General features: G+C 35.8%; 2 protein-coding genes across 2 annotated transcripts; both read left to right on the top strand.

The window, feature by feature from the left end:
• The first annotated feature begins 5,603 nt into the window (after positions 1 to 5,603).
• LOC142628983 (F-actin-capping protein subunit beta) lies at positions 5,604 to 10,840 on the top strand. Its single transcript, XM_075803188.1, has 8 exons — positions 5,604 to 5,969; positions 7,683 to 7,753; positions 8,552 to 8,665; positions 8,875 to 8,957; positions 9,036 to 9,109; positions 9,264 to 9,383; positions 10,164 to 10,259; positions 10,488 to 10,840. The coding sequence occupies exons 1-8, from the start codon at positions 5,841 to 5,843 to the stop codon at positions 10,566 to 10,568; spliced, it is 768 nt and encodes a 255-aa protein (XP_075659303.1). The 5' UTR covers positions 5,604 to 5,840; the 3' UTR covers positions 10,569 to 10,840.
• A 1,075-nt stretch (positions 10,841 to 11,915) lies between these two features.
• Positions 11,916 to 13,906, top strand: LOC142607408 (pentatricopeptide repeat-containing protein At1g34160). The gene has a single exon (XM_075778892.1). The coding sequence runs from the start codon at positions 11,972 to 11,974 to the stop codon at positions 13,715 to 13,717; it is 1,746 nt and encodes a 581-aa protein (XP_075635007.1). The 5' UTR covers positions 11,916 to 11,971; the 3' UTR covers positions 13,718 to 13,906.
• The last annotated feature ends 5,400 nt before the right edge of the window (positions 13,907 to 19,306 follow it).

The following is a 19,306-nucleotide window of genomic DNA, read 5'->3' as shown; positions in this document are numbered from 1 at the left end:
TCATCCGCCAAGTATTGCTTAAACCTAGTATTATAGCTTTTAATGTGATCTAACAATGAAGAACTACTACCACTACCACTAGAACTCAAGGATTCATTTTGAGCCACTCTCTCCATATACAACCTCTTCAACGCATCCCAAACCCTAGAGCTTATCCTATCCTCCTTGTCCTTTCCATACCATTCCCTAAACTAAAACTTGACATACTTCAATCTATACCTTAGGTCAAGAATAACAGCAACAAAAAGCATCAAATTGATATTATCTATACTTCCCCAATACTTATCATATTTTTTTTTCATTTCTCCCGCTATACTCCTCAAAAGAGGATCCCCATCAACACTACATAACTACTACAATTGATCTTCAATACTAATTAGCTCATAGAAGTATGTATTAGAAGTGACAAACAAGGATCTAGAAAATCTAAGTCTTGCCTCATAAAATATGCCAAGAAATTTCACAAAGGTATTGACATTTTCCCAATTAAGATAGTTAGGAGGATCAATGAGATTTTTCCCATTTCCATCCGCTTTACAAAAATAAAGTTTGTATTGCCCATCCTTCTCTTCTAACCTATCAAATGCTCTCACAAATTTCAAAGCACAATCTAACATGAGATAAGTCGAACTCCACCTTGTTGGCATATCAAGGGACAACAAACATTTTGCTTTAATTTTCTCATTTTCAACACTTTCTTAAAACTTCTCAAATCTTGCGAGAGAGGATCTCACATATCGCACCGCATTCTAAACATTGACAATTGATTCATGAATGGACTTCAACCCACTCTACACTATCAATTCAAGATAACGCATATACATGAACTCACCACACAATATGCTATTATCTCTTTTTTTTTTTTTTATTCTTCACATAATCAATTGCCACATCATTAGAACTAGCATTGTTTGCAGTAATTGTAAAGAACTGGTCTATACCCCACTTCAACAAACACGACTCAACCGCCCTATCTATGGTGTCCCCTTTGTAATTAATTATAGGACAAAAGTTCAAGATTTTCTTTTGGAAGTCCAATCCCCATCAATGAAATGTGTGGTAACTACCATATAGTTCAAGTTTTGTATAGAGGTCCAAGTATCTGTTGTCACACAAACCCGTTGCCCAACAAAAGCCCTTCTTAAAATATTCATCTCACTAAAATAAAACTTCATACAAGCCCTTGCAATAGTAGTGCAATGGGGAATAGGAAACCTAGGCTCAACTATTTCCATAAATTCTTAAAAAGCCTTGACACTCCACAAATTTAAAAGGTAATTCATTAATAATGATCACCCTTGCCAAGGCCAACCTTATCTCTCTTCACTATAGTTTGCAACCACTAGCACATTTGAACCACTTTTTCCTTCCATCTTATCTTGAAAAGACAAAGATTTTTGCTTATTATCACAGGGAAAATGCCACTTCTTACACACGTACATGTGGTGCAACATGCCTAAAGTACCATTTTTCTTACCATGACAATTATATTGATTTTTTACAATACTTGCATTCAGACTTAGGCTTCATAGGATCAGGATCAGTCAACTTAATGAAGTGCTATCATACTATAAATAGGTCCTTACCACCTTGTTTAGGTGGCAGTGGGGGAAGTGATGCACCGAGTCCAATTGGTACTGAAGGTTCAAGTGAGTTAGGGTTAGACTCAGGTGGGTTAGGGTTAGCACTACTAGGAGGAGGTGGGTTACAGTCCCCAGGGGCACCAAATCCAGGTGGAGCATTGACATCCATTTAATAATAAAAAAATCAACCAACATAAAAATAAAGTTTCCACAACAATGTCAAATTATAATTTTTCTGGTAAATACAATATCAAATAGCTCACTCTTAATCAATGAATGTCACAACCAGACCCAATAACTAGTTAGTTTAGTTACAACAAGGCAATCATTAGTTATTACTCATCACTTCATGTCACTAAAAAGTTATTATGAATTCAGTCAATAATTAAGTTTCTTCTCAAGATCAAATTTATTTTTTCACAAACAGCCAACCAATGTATTATCCCAAATTCAATAATTAAATAAAATAATTATAAAAAAATCAAAAGTAGAGTAAAACTAAATATTAACATCCCTGTACAATTTTCTTTACATACAAAGATAAGAACATAAAATAACAAGGAATTCATTATATTATTCTCAACATAAATATAAAATAAAAGCTAATTATATATATATATATATAAAAACTTAAAGCAGTTCTTACTAAGTATTAAAAATTAAAAATCAAAACGCTGGATATAGTGAGTGATTAACTCTCGGTGAAGGATTGAAAGTGAGAACTCTTTTAATCTCTGTCTCCCTCAAAAATCAAAATGCTGAAGAAAAAAAAAAGGTTAGTACTTAGTAGACTGTGACAGACTAAGTCACTAATTAGATACCTCATGCAATGCAACTGTGCAAGTAAGTTACTTAAGGACTAAAGTGGGACTAAAGTAATAATGTAACACTCCAAAGTCCAAACAAGTGCTGGTCAGTGATCATCAATTTCATACATTGTAATAGTATAAACTTAGGCTGCGTTTGTTTTGGCTTCAAACGATTTCTTTTACACCTTTCCGTGTGTTTGGTTGCGCATGGAAAATAGAGTTTTTCGAAAAATCATTTACGTTGATTGAAAAATAAGGCCTTTGACCCGGAAATGGTTTGAAGTGAAAATTTTCACTTCAAACCATTTCCGGGCTCATAGACGCGCAAAGAGAGAGAGAGAGAGAGAGAGAGAGAGAGAGAGAGAGAGTAGAGGGCTCACAGACGCGCAAAGAGAGAGAGTAGAAGAAGGCAGCGCAGGCGAGATCGCACCTCAGCACCGGCGCCGCCTTCTTCGCGATCTCGCGATCGCGCCGCTTCGCGATCTAGATCGCACGATCGCGATCGCGCTGCTTCGCGATCTCGGGATCGTGAGGTGCGATCTAGCGATTGCGAGGCGCGATCTAGATCGCACGATTGCGCCGCCTTCGCGATCGCGCTGCCTTCGCAATCGCACGATCGCACCGCCTCGCGATCGCTCTTCCTTCTTCTCTCCCAGATTTTATGATTTTTTTTTTTGGGTTTGTTTCTTTTGTGTTTCTCTGCTGATAAAGGATGTTATATATTTGTTTGGAAGCTGAGAAAATGTGAGCAACAAGTAGAAAATGTATTTTCTATAATATTTTCAAGATTACAACCAAACACCTGAAAATATTTTCCAAAGTGTTTTTTAAAATGACACAAAACACCTAAAAATATTTTCCTTTCCCGAAAATATTTTTACCTGAAATTATTTACACCCGAAAAATATTTTACACCCAACCAAACACAGCCTTAATTTGGACTTTGGAACCAGAGAGAGAGAGAGAAAGAGAGTTTAAAGGCTGAGAGGTGAGAGAGGAGAAGGGGTTACACCTACCGGTGGTTTGCCGCTGTGAGCATTTGCTGAAAAGGCCAGCCAAGCCGAGCGGCGAGAGTTCAAAGGCCAGGTAATTGGCTAGTGGCGAGAGGCGAGAGCAAGAGAGAGTTAAGGGTTATGTGAGAGAATAGAATGAATTTATACTAGGGTAGAAATCTAAAAACCTAGCATAAAACAACACCGTTTTTTGTAATAACACCTAATACGACCATGTTTTCTTCAAAAAATTAAAATAAATACTTGGTAAAACAACTCCGTATCCAAACCTATAAAACTATATGCAGGTATCAGTTCAGTTTGACCTATCTCAGTTTCAGATTTTCTGCTTCGGTGACTGCACCGCAACGATATCGGAACTCCCTTCGCACTCCGATCATTGGCATTAGCTTCATCGGTCGGTTGCAGTGGCGGTACAAGGGGATCGGCGCCAGCCAGTTAGATCGGCTCTGGTGACCTCCTGCTCACCCCTATCAAACACTATTAAGAATGGTGAAGGTGAAGTCAACAAAGTTTTTGGTTAAAGTGAAGATGTCATATATGGTATGCAAGAGCCAAGGACAAAAGCCATTTTAAGGATGACTATAGACCATGAGATTGAGACCACACAATTCCAACCAAATCAATTTCACTATATTTTCAACAACTTTAATACTTTACTTGGTTACACGCTTATGTTATTCGATTTGGCTAATAATTTGATGAGAAATATTAACCAATACTTTAAGGGTATTAGCTTAGAAACTATTTTTACAAAAATATTTTATTGGAAAAATGATAAAAATATAAAACAATAAATATTGTCATGTAAGTAGTGTCATAATTAGAAGAGGAAGGATTTAAACTTTTTACCCCTATGTTAAAAACACATTTTAATGTAAAATTGAGGTAGCCTATAATTAGACATGGCAAAACGGGCGGGTCAGGTCGGGTTCGGGTCGGGTCAAACGGATTGTGGGTCAAATGGGTCACGGGTCAAAACTAATCATTTTAAGGGAGTTAAAAACGGGTTTGGGTCAATCGGGTTGCGGGTCGGGTCGGGTTGACCTGTATTTTCACATGATTTTAAAATTTATTTTAAAAAAAACATGTATTTGCCATTTGGAAAGTTATGTAACAAATTACTTGATGTAAAATGCATTACTTTGAATTCACTACTTATATCAAGAATGAACTCAGTCAAACTTATTGATACTTATTTAATAGTTTTAAAATTATACAAATCCTAATATTGCTATCTAAAACAAAATAACACAAAGATAAGTAAAAAAAGTACACAAGTTTTATTTCTACACAATATTAATATTCCAAAATATAAAACAAAATTACAAATGACTTATTGGACAACTCATTTGATAATGAATAAAAACATATAAGAAATTTACAATCTTGAACATTAATTTTATAATCTATTATCAATTGTTGTTGACACTCTATTTCAGTTTGAGATATACATTAAAGTTTGATTGCTTATTTATTTATACATGGTCTTTTTTATGAATATCATATCATTGTTAAGCAATACGCACTCTAAAAAATATCATAATTTATTTTAAAAAGCCGTTTATTTTGGACATAAATTGTTAAAAAATAGATCTAAGCATTCATCATTTATGCTAATTTGATACTTTGGCTTCACTATTTTTACACTTGTGAATGTTTCTCATACATGTCTATAATTTTAAATCTATGTTTTTAATTCTACTTTAACCAGATTATCTTGGCATGTACGTTGTTATTTGATATCTAAAAATCTTTACTCATTACCAAATGCTTAACCATTTATTTTTCAATTAATTTGCATGCAATTATGTAAATGTATCAATTGTTTCCTTAAACCTCACAACAAATAATTAAATCAATATTGTCTGAATTTTATTATTTTTTTACCAAAAAAAAAAAAGTTTTAAAAAACTGTTTAGATTTGGGTTGGATCGGGTCAGGTTGACCCGTAAAAAATATGAATCAAGTCATGGGTCAACCCATTTTTACTTCGAGACAAAAATATCAAGTTCAAGTAGAGTATTTTTTGGCTCGGGTAGGGTCAAAAAATTCTAAACCGTTTTGCCCTCTCTACCTGTAATCATAAAGGTTCTTTGTATAATAAAGAAATCGTTGAACAAGTGGTTTATGTTTTTGAGGTGAATATTTTAGAGGGCAGTATTAAATAATAAAATAGTAAGGGTGAGGGTGAGAGTGAGGGTGATAATTTGGAAACAGGAAGTGGTGGAGGTAGCTGGGACAGTGGGTTCCCGGGAGGGAAACTCGGATCAAACAAACAAATAAACAAAGTGAACCTTCTTTTTCTCTCTCGCCCTCGATCTTCTTTTCAGTTTTGACAAAGGAAGGAATACATACATACATACATAAAAATAGAGACACACACACAGAATAATAGGAGAGAGAGAGAGAGAGAGAGAGAGAGAGAGAGAGAAATGGAAGCAGCAATGGGATTGATGAGAAGAATACCTCCGAAGCAAACAGAGACAGCACTCTCAGCACTCCTCACCCTTTTGCCCCATCACTCTTCCGATCTCCTCTCTCAAGTTGATCAGCCCCTCCAGGTTTCCTCTTTCATTTCCTTTTTTTTGCTGCGTATTTTATGGATCTCTCTCTCTCTCTCTCTCTATGTGTTTTTCGTTGGGGTTTAGTGTAATCTGTCATTTGAATTGGTTCAGTTTATTTAGCATTTATCGACTAGTTTTTCAAATTCCCGATTAATTTTTTTTAAAGACTGAATTTTGAGAATGTACCATTTTCTGTTTGATCTTTTCAAAAAAAAAAAAAAAATTATATAGATATATTAGATATAACTAGTTTTTAATTCATACCCAGAAATCCATTTCGTTGAAATTTTTTGAAAATGAAAAAAAAAAATTATTGGGGAGGTTTTGAAAATCCTTTTGTGAATACCTCCAAACACACTTTCTTTGTTTTTGGAAATGATAGTAGGTTAATAGTTCCACTATCACAATTATGTCTTTCCTTTTCCCTTCAATTTGAAAAAGAGTCTTAAACAATTTAGTCACATGCAACCCACTGATAATTTTAGGTTTTGCATACCCAAAATTGGAAAAGGAAAAAAAGAAAAGAAAATGGAGGCTAGCTGAACCATATTAGTCTGCATAGCTAAATAGTGGAGGGTTTTTCTTTTGTTGGGTCAAAGTTAAATTCACTTAACGAAAAAGACTTGTAGGAGATTTATTCAATTGGAAGTTCTATAGCTCTGAAAAATGAGAATATCACAATGTATTGCCCTTTGTCCTTTTATTTTTATTGGTAAGTTACACATGCCCAATGAGTCTTGAACCCATGACTTCACTCTCCACCTCGCTCTTCCAAGGGAAGGAGATGTTCTTTGAGTTAGAGCTCATTGGCTCGCCTTTTATCGCATTTTAATCTTATTTTATATCAATTCTTAATTGTGTTGATTGATGATTGATCTTGTCTGTGTGGGTGTGATTTCAAAAAATTTTAATGTTCCAGCATTGCAATAATTACCTTCTTATGATTTTCCTCACTTCTTGCGTTACTTTGCAGTTCTCTTTGTATGGTCAAGTATTACCATTTAATGATTTTACCTCTGGTAATATAAGCTTCACTTTGTTCCATCTATAAGATTCCACCGACCATGGACAATCTTAATAAGAGTAATCTACCATTGATAAATCAGCGTGTATGTGTATGGCTAACAGTGAATCAGTGTATCTTCTTTTGCTTCATTGTTCAGTTGCTTGACATTCGTGCTCCTCTGTTTTTCTCAGCATTTTGGGTTAAGTGGATGATGCCACACAGGGTGTTTGATGTCTATTTCTGTTTGAAAGGGTTGTATGGGAAACATAGGAACAATATCACATGGAATGTAACCCCTATTTGTCTAATGTGGATGATTTGGAGGGAGAGGAATAGCCGGACTTTTGAGGGCACGGAGAAATATGTTAATGAACTCAAGTTTTGTTTTTTGTGTGTCTTATTAGAATGTTGTACTATTGGGGATGCGGGGGAACTCTTAAGTTGAGTTTATGTATCACTCAAGCTTCTCATTGTATTTTTTTAGGAAGCTCTATCATTTGAGCTTTTTGTTATTTATATTTTTTTAATAAGGTTTCTTTTTTAATTTTATAATTAATAAGGTTTCTTTATTACTTATCAATGAAGCAAACAATTATTGGAGCGAGTTTTGTTTTTTGTGGATAAATAATGTTTTACTTTCTCAAATATGAGCATTTTGTCACCTATTGCTTCATTTAAAAAATATTTTTGGACTGACTAAACAGGTTTTATGCGATGTGGATCATGGGAAGGACTTTATTTTGTGTGAATACAACAGAGATGCCGACTCCTATAGGTAGATTCTCAACTTTTAATGCTCTTGAAAAGTTTTGGTTTAGGTTATAGCATGGTAGATTATTGAGTTTGCCTACTCGGTGAATCTTCTTGCACACTCTTTTGGAGATTAAGACATCTGCCAGTAATTTGTGGACCTGGATACTGAGCTCTTTGGAGTTTGGACTTTAGGAGGGTGTACACTCAGTATACTCAGTGAGCAAAAGAACTGATGCACTTATTCTTCTGGTCTGTAATAAATTAAAATTAAAGAAAAAAAATCATTTACCTATCAAAGAAATTATGGATCCAGATATTTGGCTTGGAGATCATTGCAGCTCCAAGGGCCTTTTTTTCATAGCGAAGTCCATTGAGAGGAGTAGCACGGTTTTCAATCAGAGAAGGTCATCATGACTTATAATTTAAATCACAATTGCTACCATACTGTTTTTCTATACACAAGTACTTTATGTGGTTCTTATGCACACATTAAGTAATATGATAGATTTATTTGAATAGCTGATGACCCTGCTCAAATGGCACTTCCCCCTCTTACAAGAGTGGGTGGAGGGTGAGGTCATGAATTCAAAACCTATTGGGTGCGTGTGTAACTTACCAATGCATTTATTTTTGCATGAATAGTCATTGATGTATTTTCAACTTTTGGATATATTCATTAATTCTTTGCACCTTTGGATATATTATTATCAGTGTTCTCTCTCACTGTGTATTATCTCTGTGTGTGTTGGGTGAGGAAAAGGACTTTGCTAAATGGTGACTGGCGATTTATATTGTTTTCTGTTACTTTATTTCCTAGTAGATCACCTTGGTCAAACAAGTACCATCCACCATTAGAGGACGGAGCCCTTCCATCACTAGAGTTGAGGAAACTTGAAGTTGAAGCGAATGACATCTTTGCAATTTATCGTGACCAGTGAGGTCCTTTACTTACCTCGTCCTTAATTTTTTTTTTTTTTTTTTTGAACATTAAAACTTATTTCTTGGTAATCTCTCCCCAATATTCTGATTTTAAATAAAACTAGATTCAGGTTTATCTTCTACACAATTTTTATGAATTTTCTTATTGAACTACTTATCGTGTTCTAAAAACTGTAGTAGTTCAATTAACCAATGATATGGTAGGTACTATGAAGGTGGCATTTCCTCAGTTTATATGTGGGAAGATGATAATGAAGGTTTTGTAGCATGCTTTCTAATAAAGAAAGGTAAGCTTTTTTCCTGAACTGGCAGTCAGCAGACTTTTGTATCTTTTAATGATTTGCTACTATTTTTGAGGGATGAAGATGGCTCAAAGACAGGGCATGGTCGAAGGGGTTACCTGCAGGAGGGAGGATGGGATGCTATACATGTCATTGAGGTAAAGTTTATTTTCCATGGACTGTAGAATGTAGATGTGGTGGTGTCCAACTGTCCATGTAGGATGTCCTTGAAATTTCCCACCATCCTTTTTTTTCTTTGTACATATTTCTGTCAGTCTTCCTTCAGTCATACTGCAACTCATTTTTATCTAGGTGGGGCCAGAGGAGGAGGGAGTGGCGCATTACCGGTTAACCAGTACTGTCATGCTATCTTTGACTACGGATAACGAGTCATCAGGCACATTTAGCTTGTCTGGGTCAATCAGACGACAGGTACTTCGTACTTGATTCTGTTTTATACTATGGAGTTTAATATTTTCCCCATACTTTTTGCATGTTGAAACATTCATTAGAAGGCCTGGTGAAGCCAAATGAAAGAGAAATTCACCTTTGTGCCTGAGTGAATTTGCAAAGACTGGATGATTAAATTTATGTAGTGTAGTTGAAGTTGAAAAGTGGCCTTACTTGCATGGCCTAAGGTGCACCAAAAAGGTGGTCACCTGAGTAAAAAGCAAGGCACCAAAATATAAATATAGTTATTATATGCATAATGAATTCAAATCATAGTAACTAAATCATAAAAACTGTTAAATGTGTGCTGCATGAACATAATAGAGAATAATATGGAACATATGAGCATGAAAAGTTTGTAAATTTTGTTGTCTTTGACAATTAAAATGAATTTCATATTCTTTAACTGTATTAGGGACGAATTAAGCTATGCACGGTTGGAATTTTTAATTTTTCAAGCTGGTAGGAGGCTTTACTAACTAATCTAAGAATAGGCTTTATAACAAGTTCATATATATATATATTTTAAATGTAGTATTTGTTTTTCTTTAAAATACCCACGAGAGAATACCTATCAGAACTAAAAGATTATATGATTGATCTTTTTCTTTAAAATTCTAGAGAGAGAGCAAGTAGTATTTGTTTTACCTGTGTGTCTTGGAATTACTTTTCTTTTCCTTTTTTTTTGGGGGGGGGGGGGGGGGGTTGTATTCCATCATTTCTTTTTTCTTCCTAAAATTTCTTTCTTCCTTTTCTTTTTAGATGGATATGAGCCTCTCAGTTGCAGAGGGTCATCTTTGTAATATGGGAAGGATGATAGAAGAGATGGAGAGTAAGCTGAGGAATTCACTGGATCAGGTATTGTGGGTCCTGCTTTTTCGTATTTTCAAGTTTTGCTCTGGATATTTCCGTACAGATCTATATGTTTTGTGTCGATGGTAATATGTTCAGTTGTGCACTCTGGTTGTTAACTGGGGCCTTATGGCCTCTGAATCCTCTTATGTTAGGAAATGCAAGATAATGTCTGGTGATGGAGTTACAAGATAGTTTAGTGCGTCATTGAGTTACAAAATTTACATATTGCAGGTATATTTTGGGAAGACAAAAGAGATGGTGTGCACCTTACGACCACCAGCTGAAGTTGTGATGAGACTGCCTGATAGCTGAGATGTGGGATTCAATGGCATATGAGATAGAGAATTGAGATTCTTTGTATTTTCCAAATTCGCTTGGCAGTGTGTTGTTACTAGCAGATTGTTCGTACTTCATATGTGTTCTATTTATTTGGGGTCTTTTGTTAGACATAAAATTTTGTGCAGTATCTGTAAAACTGTGATAGTCTGAAAAGTATGGTGATGTGTGGTTAAAAGATAGATGCTCATCGAATTGAAAACTTTTTTGATGTTCTTTTTATGCTATTCTTTACAAAGTTCTGCTGATATGAATTGTCGTTGTCAACACCTAAAAGGTTGAAAGTTTAGACCTCTCCTTTAGTCTATGTAATATTGTGTATGATGTTTCCAAATTCCTCACTGCCCGTTTTAGACCTCTCCTTTTAAGCATTTTCCCCCAATCAACCTCTGTTCCAAAAAGGAAGTAAGGATAATGTGGTTTTTGGTCAAACAGCTTTCATTGTGTGAAGAAAAACTGAGAGATTACAAGAAAGCATTGTTACTAAGGTTGACCTTGAGAAGGTTTTTGATCAGTTGAGAAAGTTTGAATCTATCATGAATTGTATCACTCTTCCATCTTCCTAAATGAGGGTAACTTTGAACGGTTCAGTTCTATGCTTGATATTTGATCAGGAGACACTTTGTTTCTTTATTTTTCTTACTTTTGTGTATGGAGTATTTATATTTAAGTCTAAAATCTTTTGAAGCCACTCAAAAAGGCATTTGAAAGCCTCATGTAATGGTCTTTTTTCATCTTTCACCTTTTCTTTGCCGGAGACCTCTTGTAATCTGCCAAAACATGGGTTAGTGATTGTGGAAGTAGCATTCATAGGGTAATGGAGTATTTTTATGGGTTAATCTGAATTGACCCAAAGTCTTCTTTTCTACTCAAATTAGTAACTGCGTTATGGTCCAATTATGCCAGACGTTAGGTATTCAGTTTAGGGAATCTCTTGGCTTTCCTATAGTGTGATTTTAGGGAGTATCTTGGCGAGTGGTAGTGGTAGTGGTAGTGGTAGACGAATTGCTCACGATTTTGATTTCATTACAGAGAGTCCAAATCAAATTTGCAGGCTTGCAAAATGTACCACTCCTATTTGCAATTGGGTTTGTAAGAGAGATGCAATTTCTCACTTATTGCTTTAGTAGGTTAGTTTCTTGTCTTCAAATATGTAGAGAGTAAAGACGAAACAAGTTTGACTTGAAACGTGCATGTAATGTAACGTCTCTTTCTTTCTACTAGACGAGCTTTTACTTACTAGTTTTGGATTGTAGAATAATTTGGTGGTGATTCATGCATTTGTATAAATAAATAAGAAGTAAGAGTACAAAGTTGAAGTTAAAGTTAAAGTTAATGCAATCCCAATCCCAGATAAACAAACGTAGCATGGCATTGTCATGGCCTATCTTGACTCCTTGATACAAAAATGCAACTCTCTCACTCTCACTCTCACTCTCTCACACATCAAACAACTCCAAGCCCATTTCATAACCAGTGGCCATTTCCAATTCTGCACTTCCCACCGCACCAAACTCCTCGAGCTCTGCTCCATCTCACCCGCCGGTGACCTATCTCACGCCACCCGCATATTCCACCAAATCCAAAACCCATCAACCAATGACTGGAACGCCGTCGTTCGAGGCCTCGCCTCTGGTCCTGAACCCACCAAAGCCATCTCATGGTACCGAACCATGTCTCGCTATTCTCACAGAGTTGACGCTCTCACTTGTTCCTTTACACTCAAGGCTTGTGCACGTGCGCTAGCTCGTTCTGAGGCTATTCAGATTCATTCTCAAGTTTTGAGATTTGGGTTTGATGCTGATGTTCTTTTGCAGACTACTTTGTTGGATGTGTATGCAAAAGTTGGCAATTTGGATAGTGCGGAGAAGCTGTTTGATGAAATGTCTGTGAGAGATATTGCGTCGTGGAATGCTTTGGTTTCTGGGTTGGCTCAAGGAAGCCGACCCAGTGAAGCTATAGCGTTGTTTAAGAGAATGGGGGTGGAGGGTTGGAAGCCTAATGAAGTCACCGTTCTTGGGGCTCTCTCAGCTTGTTCACAATTGGGTGCTTTGAAAGAAGGTGAAAAGATTCACGGTTATATCATGGAACAGAAGCTGGATATGAATGTTCAAGTTTGTAATGCAGTTATTGATATGTATGGAAAATGCGGGTTTGCTGATAAAGCGTATAGGGTGTTTGAGAATATGGGTGGTAGGAAGAGTCTTGTTACTTGGAACACCATGATTATGGCGTTTGGTATGCATGGTGATGGAGCTAAGGCACTTGAGCTTTTTGAGCAAATGGGTATAACTGGAGTGCACCGGGATGCAGTATCATATCTTGCTGCTCTGTGTGCGTGCAACCATGCAGGTTTGGTGGAAGATGGGGTGAGGTTGTTTGATTCAATGGCGGCGTCTGGGGTAAGACCTAATGTTAAGCATTATGGCAGTGTGGTTGATTTGTTGGGTCGAGCTGGGAGGCTCAAAGAGGCCTATGATATTATAAACTCTATGCCTATGTTTCCTGATGTGGTTCTTTGGCAGAGTTTGCTTGGTGCCTGCAAGACTTATGGCAATGTGGAAATGGCTGAATTTGCGTCAAGGAAGCTACTGGAGATGGGGTCTAAGAGTTGTGGAGATTTTGTGTTGTTGTCAAATGTTTATGCAGCTCGTGAAAGATGGAATGATGTGGGTAGGGTGAGGGAAGCCATGAAGAGTAGAGATGTGAAGAAGATACCAGGATTTAGCTACATTGAAGTGGATGGTGTCATACATAAATTTATAAATGGTGACCAGAGCCACGCAAATTGGTGTGAGATTTACTCGAAGCTAGATGAGATAAAGTTCCAGGTTAAAGCCTATGGGTATGTGGCTGAGACTAACTTTGTGTTGCATGATATAGGACAGGAGGAGAAGGAGAATGCATTGTGTTATCACAGTGAGAAGTTGGCTGTGGCTTTTGGTTTGATTAGCACAAGTGAGGGTACCCCAATTCAAGTAATTAAGAACCTTCGGATATGTGGGGATTGTCATGCTGTGATCAAAATTATATCGAAGATTTATGATAGGGAAATCATCGTGCGAGATCGAGCTCGATTTCACAGATTTAAAGAAGGTTTGTGTTCTTGCAGAGACTATTGGTGACCTTGATCTATTCAGAAATTGAACCAATAATTTGCTAGGGCGCAAGGGTGGCATTTCATCAATTTAATTCAGTAAAAAATTGGTGATGAAGGTTTTGTAAACTGATTTTCCGATACAAAAGTTGAGCATTTTACTTAAACCAGCAGCTGGTAGACACAAAATCTTATCTCGTAAACTGATGTTATAATTTTTGACACTGAACATAGTTCAAGAGAGGTTAGGGTCGAATGTGCTATTTGGCGAATGAGCTTTAGCTGAACTTGCACCTCCTTCCTTATAAGTTCTAAGTGCGGATAGGAATGTGGGTTCAAGACCGATTGAATGCATGTGTAACTTACCAATTAAAGAAATGATAAAGTGTAGTTACAAAATTTGTTGTATCTTTAGGTTACAACATTACTCAATATCTTTTTATTATAGGTGAATTTTGACAATTTTGTAACTATTTGATTACGTAACTCTTTTTCATATTATTATTATTATTATTATTATTATTATTATTATTTCATTGATTAAAGGCCAGCATCTCATGCATATTGGACCAAGAATAAGACCAGAAGCGTTCACCCACTCAAATAGAGATTTGGGGAACAAAAGCTTCAGATCTAGACAAGACTTCGTACATTTTTTTTATTTGTTTAAAGCTGTCTCCTACAAGTTAAAAGTGTCAGATGTAACTCTAATTTGTATAGAAATAGAGAATACCCAGCTTGTACTTTAACAACCCATTATGTAAGTCATGCAGAATTTTGTGCTAGTCTTGTAAGATTTTACATGCTCTTTCATTTCCATTTGCTTACATTGATGATTCATCTCTATAAACCCTAGCAAACGCAATCGAAAGGTATGCAGTTGTTCTTGACTTCTTGTAAGTGAAGTTTCTAAGACAATTCTTAACATTTAGGTTAAGTTAATAGCATTGCATTGTTTTTCCCTTTTCTTTTATGGAAGGTAAATTTCAATTTTGTTATTGAAAAGAGACTTGGATCAAATAGATGTTTATTTTTAACAAGGAAGTGCACAATCTTGGTTCTTTGCACATATACTGTTTAAAATTAAATTCATTGTTGATGTAAGAGTCATTATATCTCAGCAACTTCATATATATTAGCATACATCTGTTCACGTCAAAGTAATTGCTACATTCTGGATTTGGTTTAAGGGTCCTGCCCCCTCATTTTACACGCAGTTATGTAAGCTTTCCCTCATGCAATATGTATCATTTTACTTTATGCAATGAGGTAGACGAACTGAACATGTCAGTGTTTAATACAGCGTAGCATATTAGCTATGTAATCTTTCCCTCAGGCTATCTTTCCCGGCAAAAGAATTATGGCCCTAATTTTTTTTTTTTTTTAATTATGAAATTCGTCATTTTCAATGTGCTTGAAGATAAAACGAGATTTTTCATGAATAATAATAATAATAAAAAAGCCTACATAGGAAAAGCATTAATCTTCTAGTCCAAACTAAATATACTTTGATTAAGGTTCTTTTGTATTACACATAGATAAGCATTTTTTACGCGGCCATACAATGAAATTACTTTTACCTTTACGCTCTGTTTGTTTTGCTGGAAAACTTTTTGTAAAGATAGTTTTTCACATTTTCCAATGTTTGGTAGTACAAAGAAAAACTAGTCAACGGAAAACTATCTTTAGTCAATGAAAAATCCTAATAAAAATAAAGCTTGTTTTGTATAGGTTGTTTTCCAAAAAAAAATTTTGGAAAACAATCTCTCTCTCACGGTACGCTCTCTCACTCTTTCTCTCTTCCCTTTTCTTTTTCTTTCCTCACACCCTCATAGTCGCTAGCTAACTCTGGTTTCTCCTCTTCCATAGATCTCTCTCCCTCACTCTCTCTCTATATTTCTCTTCCCCTTTATAACAAAGTTCTCTGAGTAAATTTTTTTTCCCTCATTGCTCAATAATTATTTCATTCCTCTCTACCAACTTGCAAAAGAGAACATATTTGCAACGGTAACTATTTCATTCTTCTCTACCAAAATCTCAATTCTTTATTTTGAATTTCAAACTTGATTTTATTTTTTCTCTAAGAAATTTTTGGTTTGATGGATTCCAAGTAGAAGTTTTTTTTGCACATAAAAGTGCTAAAAAAATAAAAATATAAAAAAGAAGAGAGAATGAAGTAAAAGACAAAATTTTTAACACAGTGCCTATATGGCTCTAAATTGCTTTTACATAGGATAATATTTTTCGTTGATAGATATATTATGCAGATACTATGCAGTGATGATATATTATGTAGATGCATTATATGAATACATAATTTTGAGTAATATTAAAGGCTTGTGGTTGACCATAGTAGACAATTAATATACCAGCAAAAAGAGTAGAAAATTAAAAGTTATTGTTATTTGTACTTATGAAAGACGTATTCCCTTATCAATTTTATGTATATAGACAAATGGTTGATATATATATATATGTGTGTGTGTGTGTGTGTGTGTGTGTGTGTGGATGTTTCTATCCATATATATGAGCAAGATGAGTGGTAGAGATCATGAAAATTTGACAACTAATTTTGATTGTATCTATTGTCAAAATTTTAGTATGAAAACCAAATTCATTTTTGGTTTTTTTATTATTATTTATATTGATTACATTAGTTGGTTTACATAATACACATGTTTTAAATTACACAAGAAATATAAAAAATAAAAATAAAAATTTGCATACCAAACACCGGAAAACATTCTCAAGCTCATTTTCAAGATCGTTACCAAACACTGGAAAATGATATAGTTTTCCAAAAAATGCTCTTTGGAAAATAAACCATTTTTCAGAAAACGTTGATGCTGAAACAAACAGAGCGTTAATCACTTTGGGGAATAACAAGTATACTGAATAATCACAGTGACAATGTCACATAATTACATGATGATAATGTCACATAAAATTGTCACACATGACAATAACTTCACTTATAAGTTATATCCACCAATAACTCACTTCTTATTGAGCAACATCTCAACTTTTTTCTACTATTGTGGTGGGCTTTTCTCTACTTCTAAGCTGGACTGCTTCCTCTCGTGTTATGGCCCAATAGTTCTAGGGTAGAATAGTCGGGATTGGCTTGACTAAAACTCACCTCAAGCCAGCTTGGGCGCAAGCTAGGACCTCCTTGCTTAGATCTTGGTCACACGCCCATTAGCGAAAGACGTTGTCATAAAAATGTTATAGCAAGAGGGCATAATATAATAAAACAGGAATAATATATTTGCTGACAATGATTAAACCACTTTCCTAGCAAAGAAAACATAGTAATACGAGTACGGCAGGAATAGGTTAGTGACAATAATAAAAGGAAAAGAAGTAATGTTAATGCTTGATCAACTTAAAGAAATGAGTGGTTAGTCTGTCATGCTTGGTTCCTTAGGAGATTTAAGTTGAGGAAGGAAACCACTCTTCAATATGGGTAATCTCACAAGGAAATCTTGTCATGGAAATTACCCACTTTGAGAGAATGGGACTAAATGGTTTATCCTCGGATCCTTTTAATTTTACTAGAGCGTAGGCTATTGAGAGGGAGAGAAGGGAGTAGCCTACTGGTGCATGCCCCTATCACACTAATGCTTCCTCATCTTACTTTTTTAGCCTCTCTGTTTTTCTATACTCTCCATTTTTTCTCTTATTCCTATGTCCCCTCTTTTCTTCCTTGTGTTTCTTTGGTCCCTTTTCTTTCATGTTATTCTTCTCACTTATCTTTCCTTACTCCTTTTGATTACCTCTCCCCCCTTTCGTTGTTGTCCACTGTGCACAGCTAAGGCTTTTTTATACTACCTACCGTGATAAGTTTTACTATTTTACCCCTCAACTACTTTTGGCCTAGTGTGGGTGTCCTTCACAGACCACCCATTGGTTTATCGGCTACCTAGCCATCACCACTACCCTGTGCTGGTTGTGCCACGTTCTATTCCTAGACAAAAAAAATTTGTTTTGTTTTCTTACTCTCCGTGGCATTCCCATCCGGATAAGGGTTGGGTATTCTCTCTTACTAACTCCTATGGCATGCACCTAGTGATTCCAGCTCATCTTTCCCTCTTTTGGGTGGTATGTCATCCTAATAGGACATTTCTCCCAAAAGAGTTTGAACGGGAACCCCAGAATAGGCTTCCCCATTCTCCCCACTATTAGACCATACTCTCTTACCTCTGACCATTGTCTCATTACTCCTGTATTGGCTGGGTACAAGTGGGTGGTGTTTGAGCCTTGTGCGTGCTCCACTTTCATGTGAGTCCATGGCCTGTTTGTTGTTCATGCATTTGCCATGGCTTAGGGGCTTGTCTGGTCTTTGCTGCACGTTCTGCTACTCATTCTTAACCTCTTGTGGCGTGGATAAGTCACTGGGTCTTCGTTCTTTGTATCTCACTTCCTCCCTGGGCTGGGTTTTACTTGGGCATGGGTCTTTCCTTCTTCAACCCAGCCCTTGTCTTCTCCTACTTTTAGTTTGTGGGTCGACTAACACTTCTGCCACGCCGTCCCATTGCTTCTGCCATGTTGTCACTCAACTTATGCTTGTTGGGCCTCCTTTGGGCCTGCCATATACTTTTCCTTTACTCTGTTCATGTTGCCCAATACTTCTGTTGGGTTAATTCTCACACTATTTTGGGCTTCCTTGGCCTATTTTATTCATTTGGACATCCTTAGCCTGCTTCATTCATTTGGGCATCCTCGGCCAGCTTCATTCCTTTGGGCATCCTCGACCCATTCAAATCCTTCATTTACATAGGCTTTTGCTAAATCTTTTGGGCTTCCCCAGCCCAATTACCATATACTTTACTTTCGGAGTTTATTGGCCTTGTATCAACCCCATTTACTAATTCCTTCCTTTAGACTCTTTCGGCCCATTTTTGCTTGCTTTCCATTTCTTATAATTCTCATGGGCATGCTACTTATTTCTTTGGGCTCCCTTGAGTCCGCTTGCTTTCTTTGGAGCCTTTTCACTATTTTACAGGCTCATAGGCCATTATTCCTGTCATTCGAGTTTAATGGTTTTCTTCTCACTTTGCTAATTTTTCTTTCTTATTTCCTCCTATATTGTTGGGTTTCTTCTTGTTATTGAGCCTTCTTGCCAAAGTGGGCATCAACAACTGTTTATTTATTTTTTATTTTTAAATATTAGACTATGACATGCGACATACAGTGGCAGAGCTACAGCCATGCCCCTAAATTTTAAAATTTTCTTTTATTTTTTGTATAATTATTTTAAAAAACTTTAAGATTTAGGTACAAAAATAAGAGTTTCCCTCAAATATTTGAATTAGTCCAATGATACTCCTAAAAAAAAATATAATTTGTTAATTGATGTAGTAGTTATAAAGACAAGGTGGTTTTTGTTTTCTCAATTTAATTTTTTTGCACTTGTCTAATATCAAACTATACAACTTTTGTAAACTCATTGGAGTTTAAAAAATGTTAAATTCTCCTAAAAATGATCTTTTGAATATACAATAATATATTTATAAATTATGATCTACTCTAGTATTAAAATATTAAGGTTTATATGTGTATATGTTTACGCATGTGTGATAATTTGTCTCAACTCTTAACTAATATATTCATACCA

The sequence above is a fragment of the Castanea sativa genome, chromosome 1 (assembly GCF_040712315.1).
Source record: "Castanea sativa cultivar Marrone di Chiusa Pesio chromosome 1, ASM4071231v1".
NCBI lineage: Eukaryota > Viridiplantae > Streptophyta > Magnoliopsida > Fagales > Fagaceae > Castanea > Castanea sativa.
The sequence above is the reverse complement of the archived record's forward strand: the minus strand, read 5'-3'. Positions and strand labels throughout refer to the sequence as shown.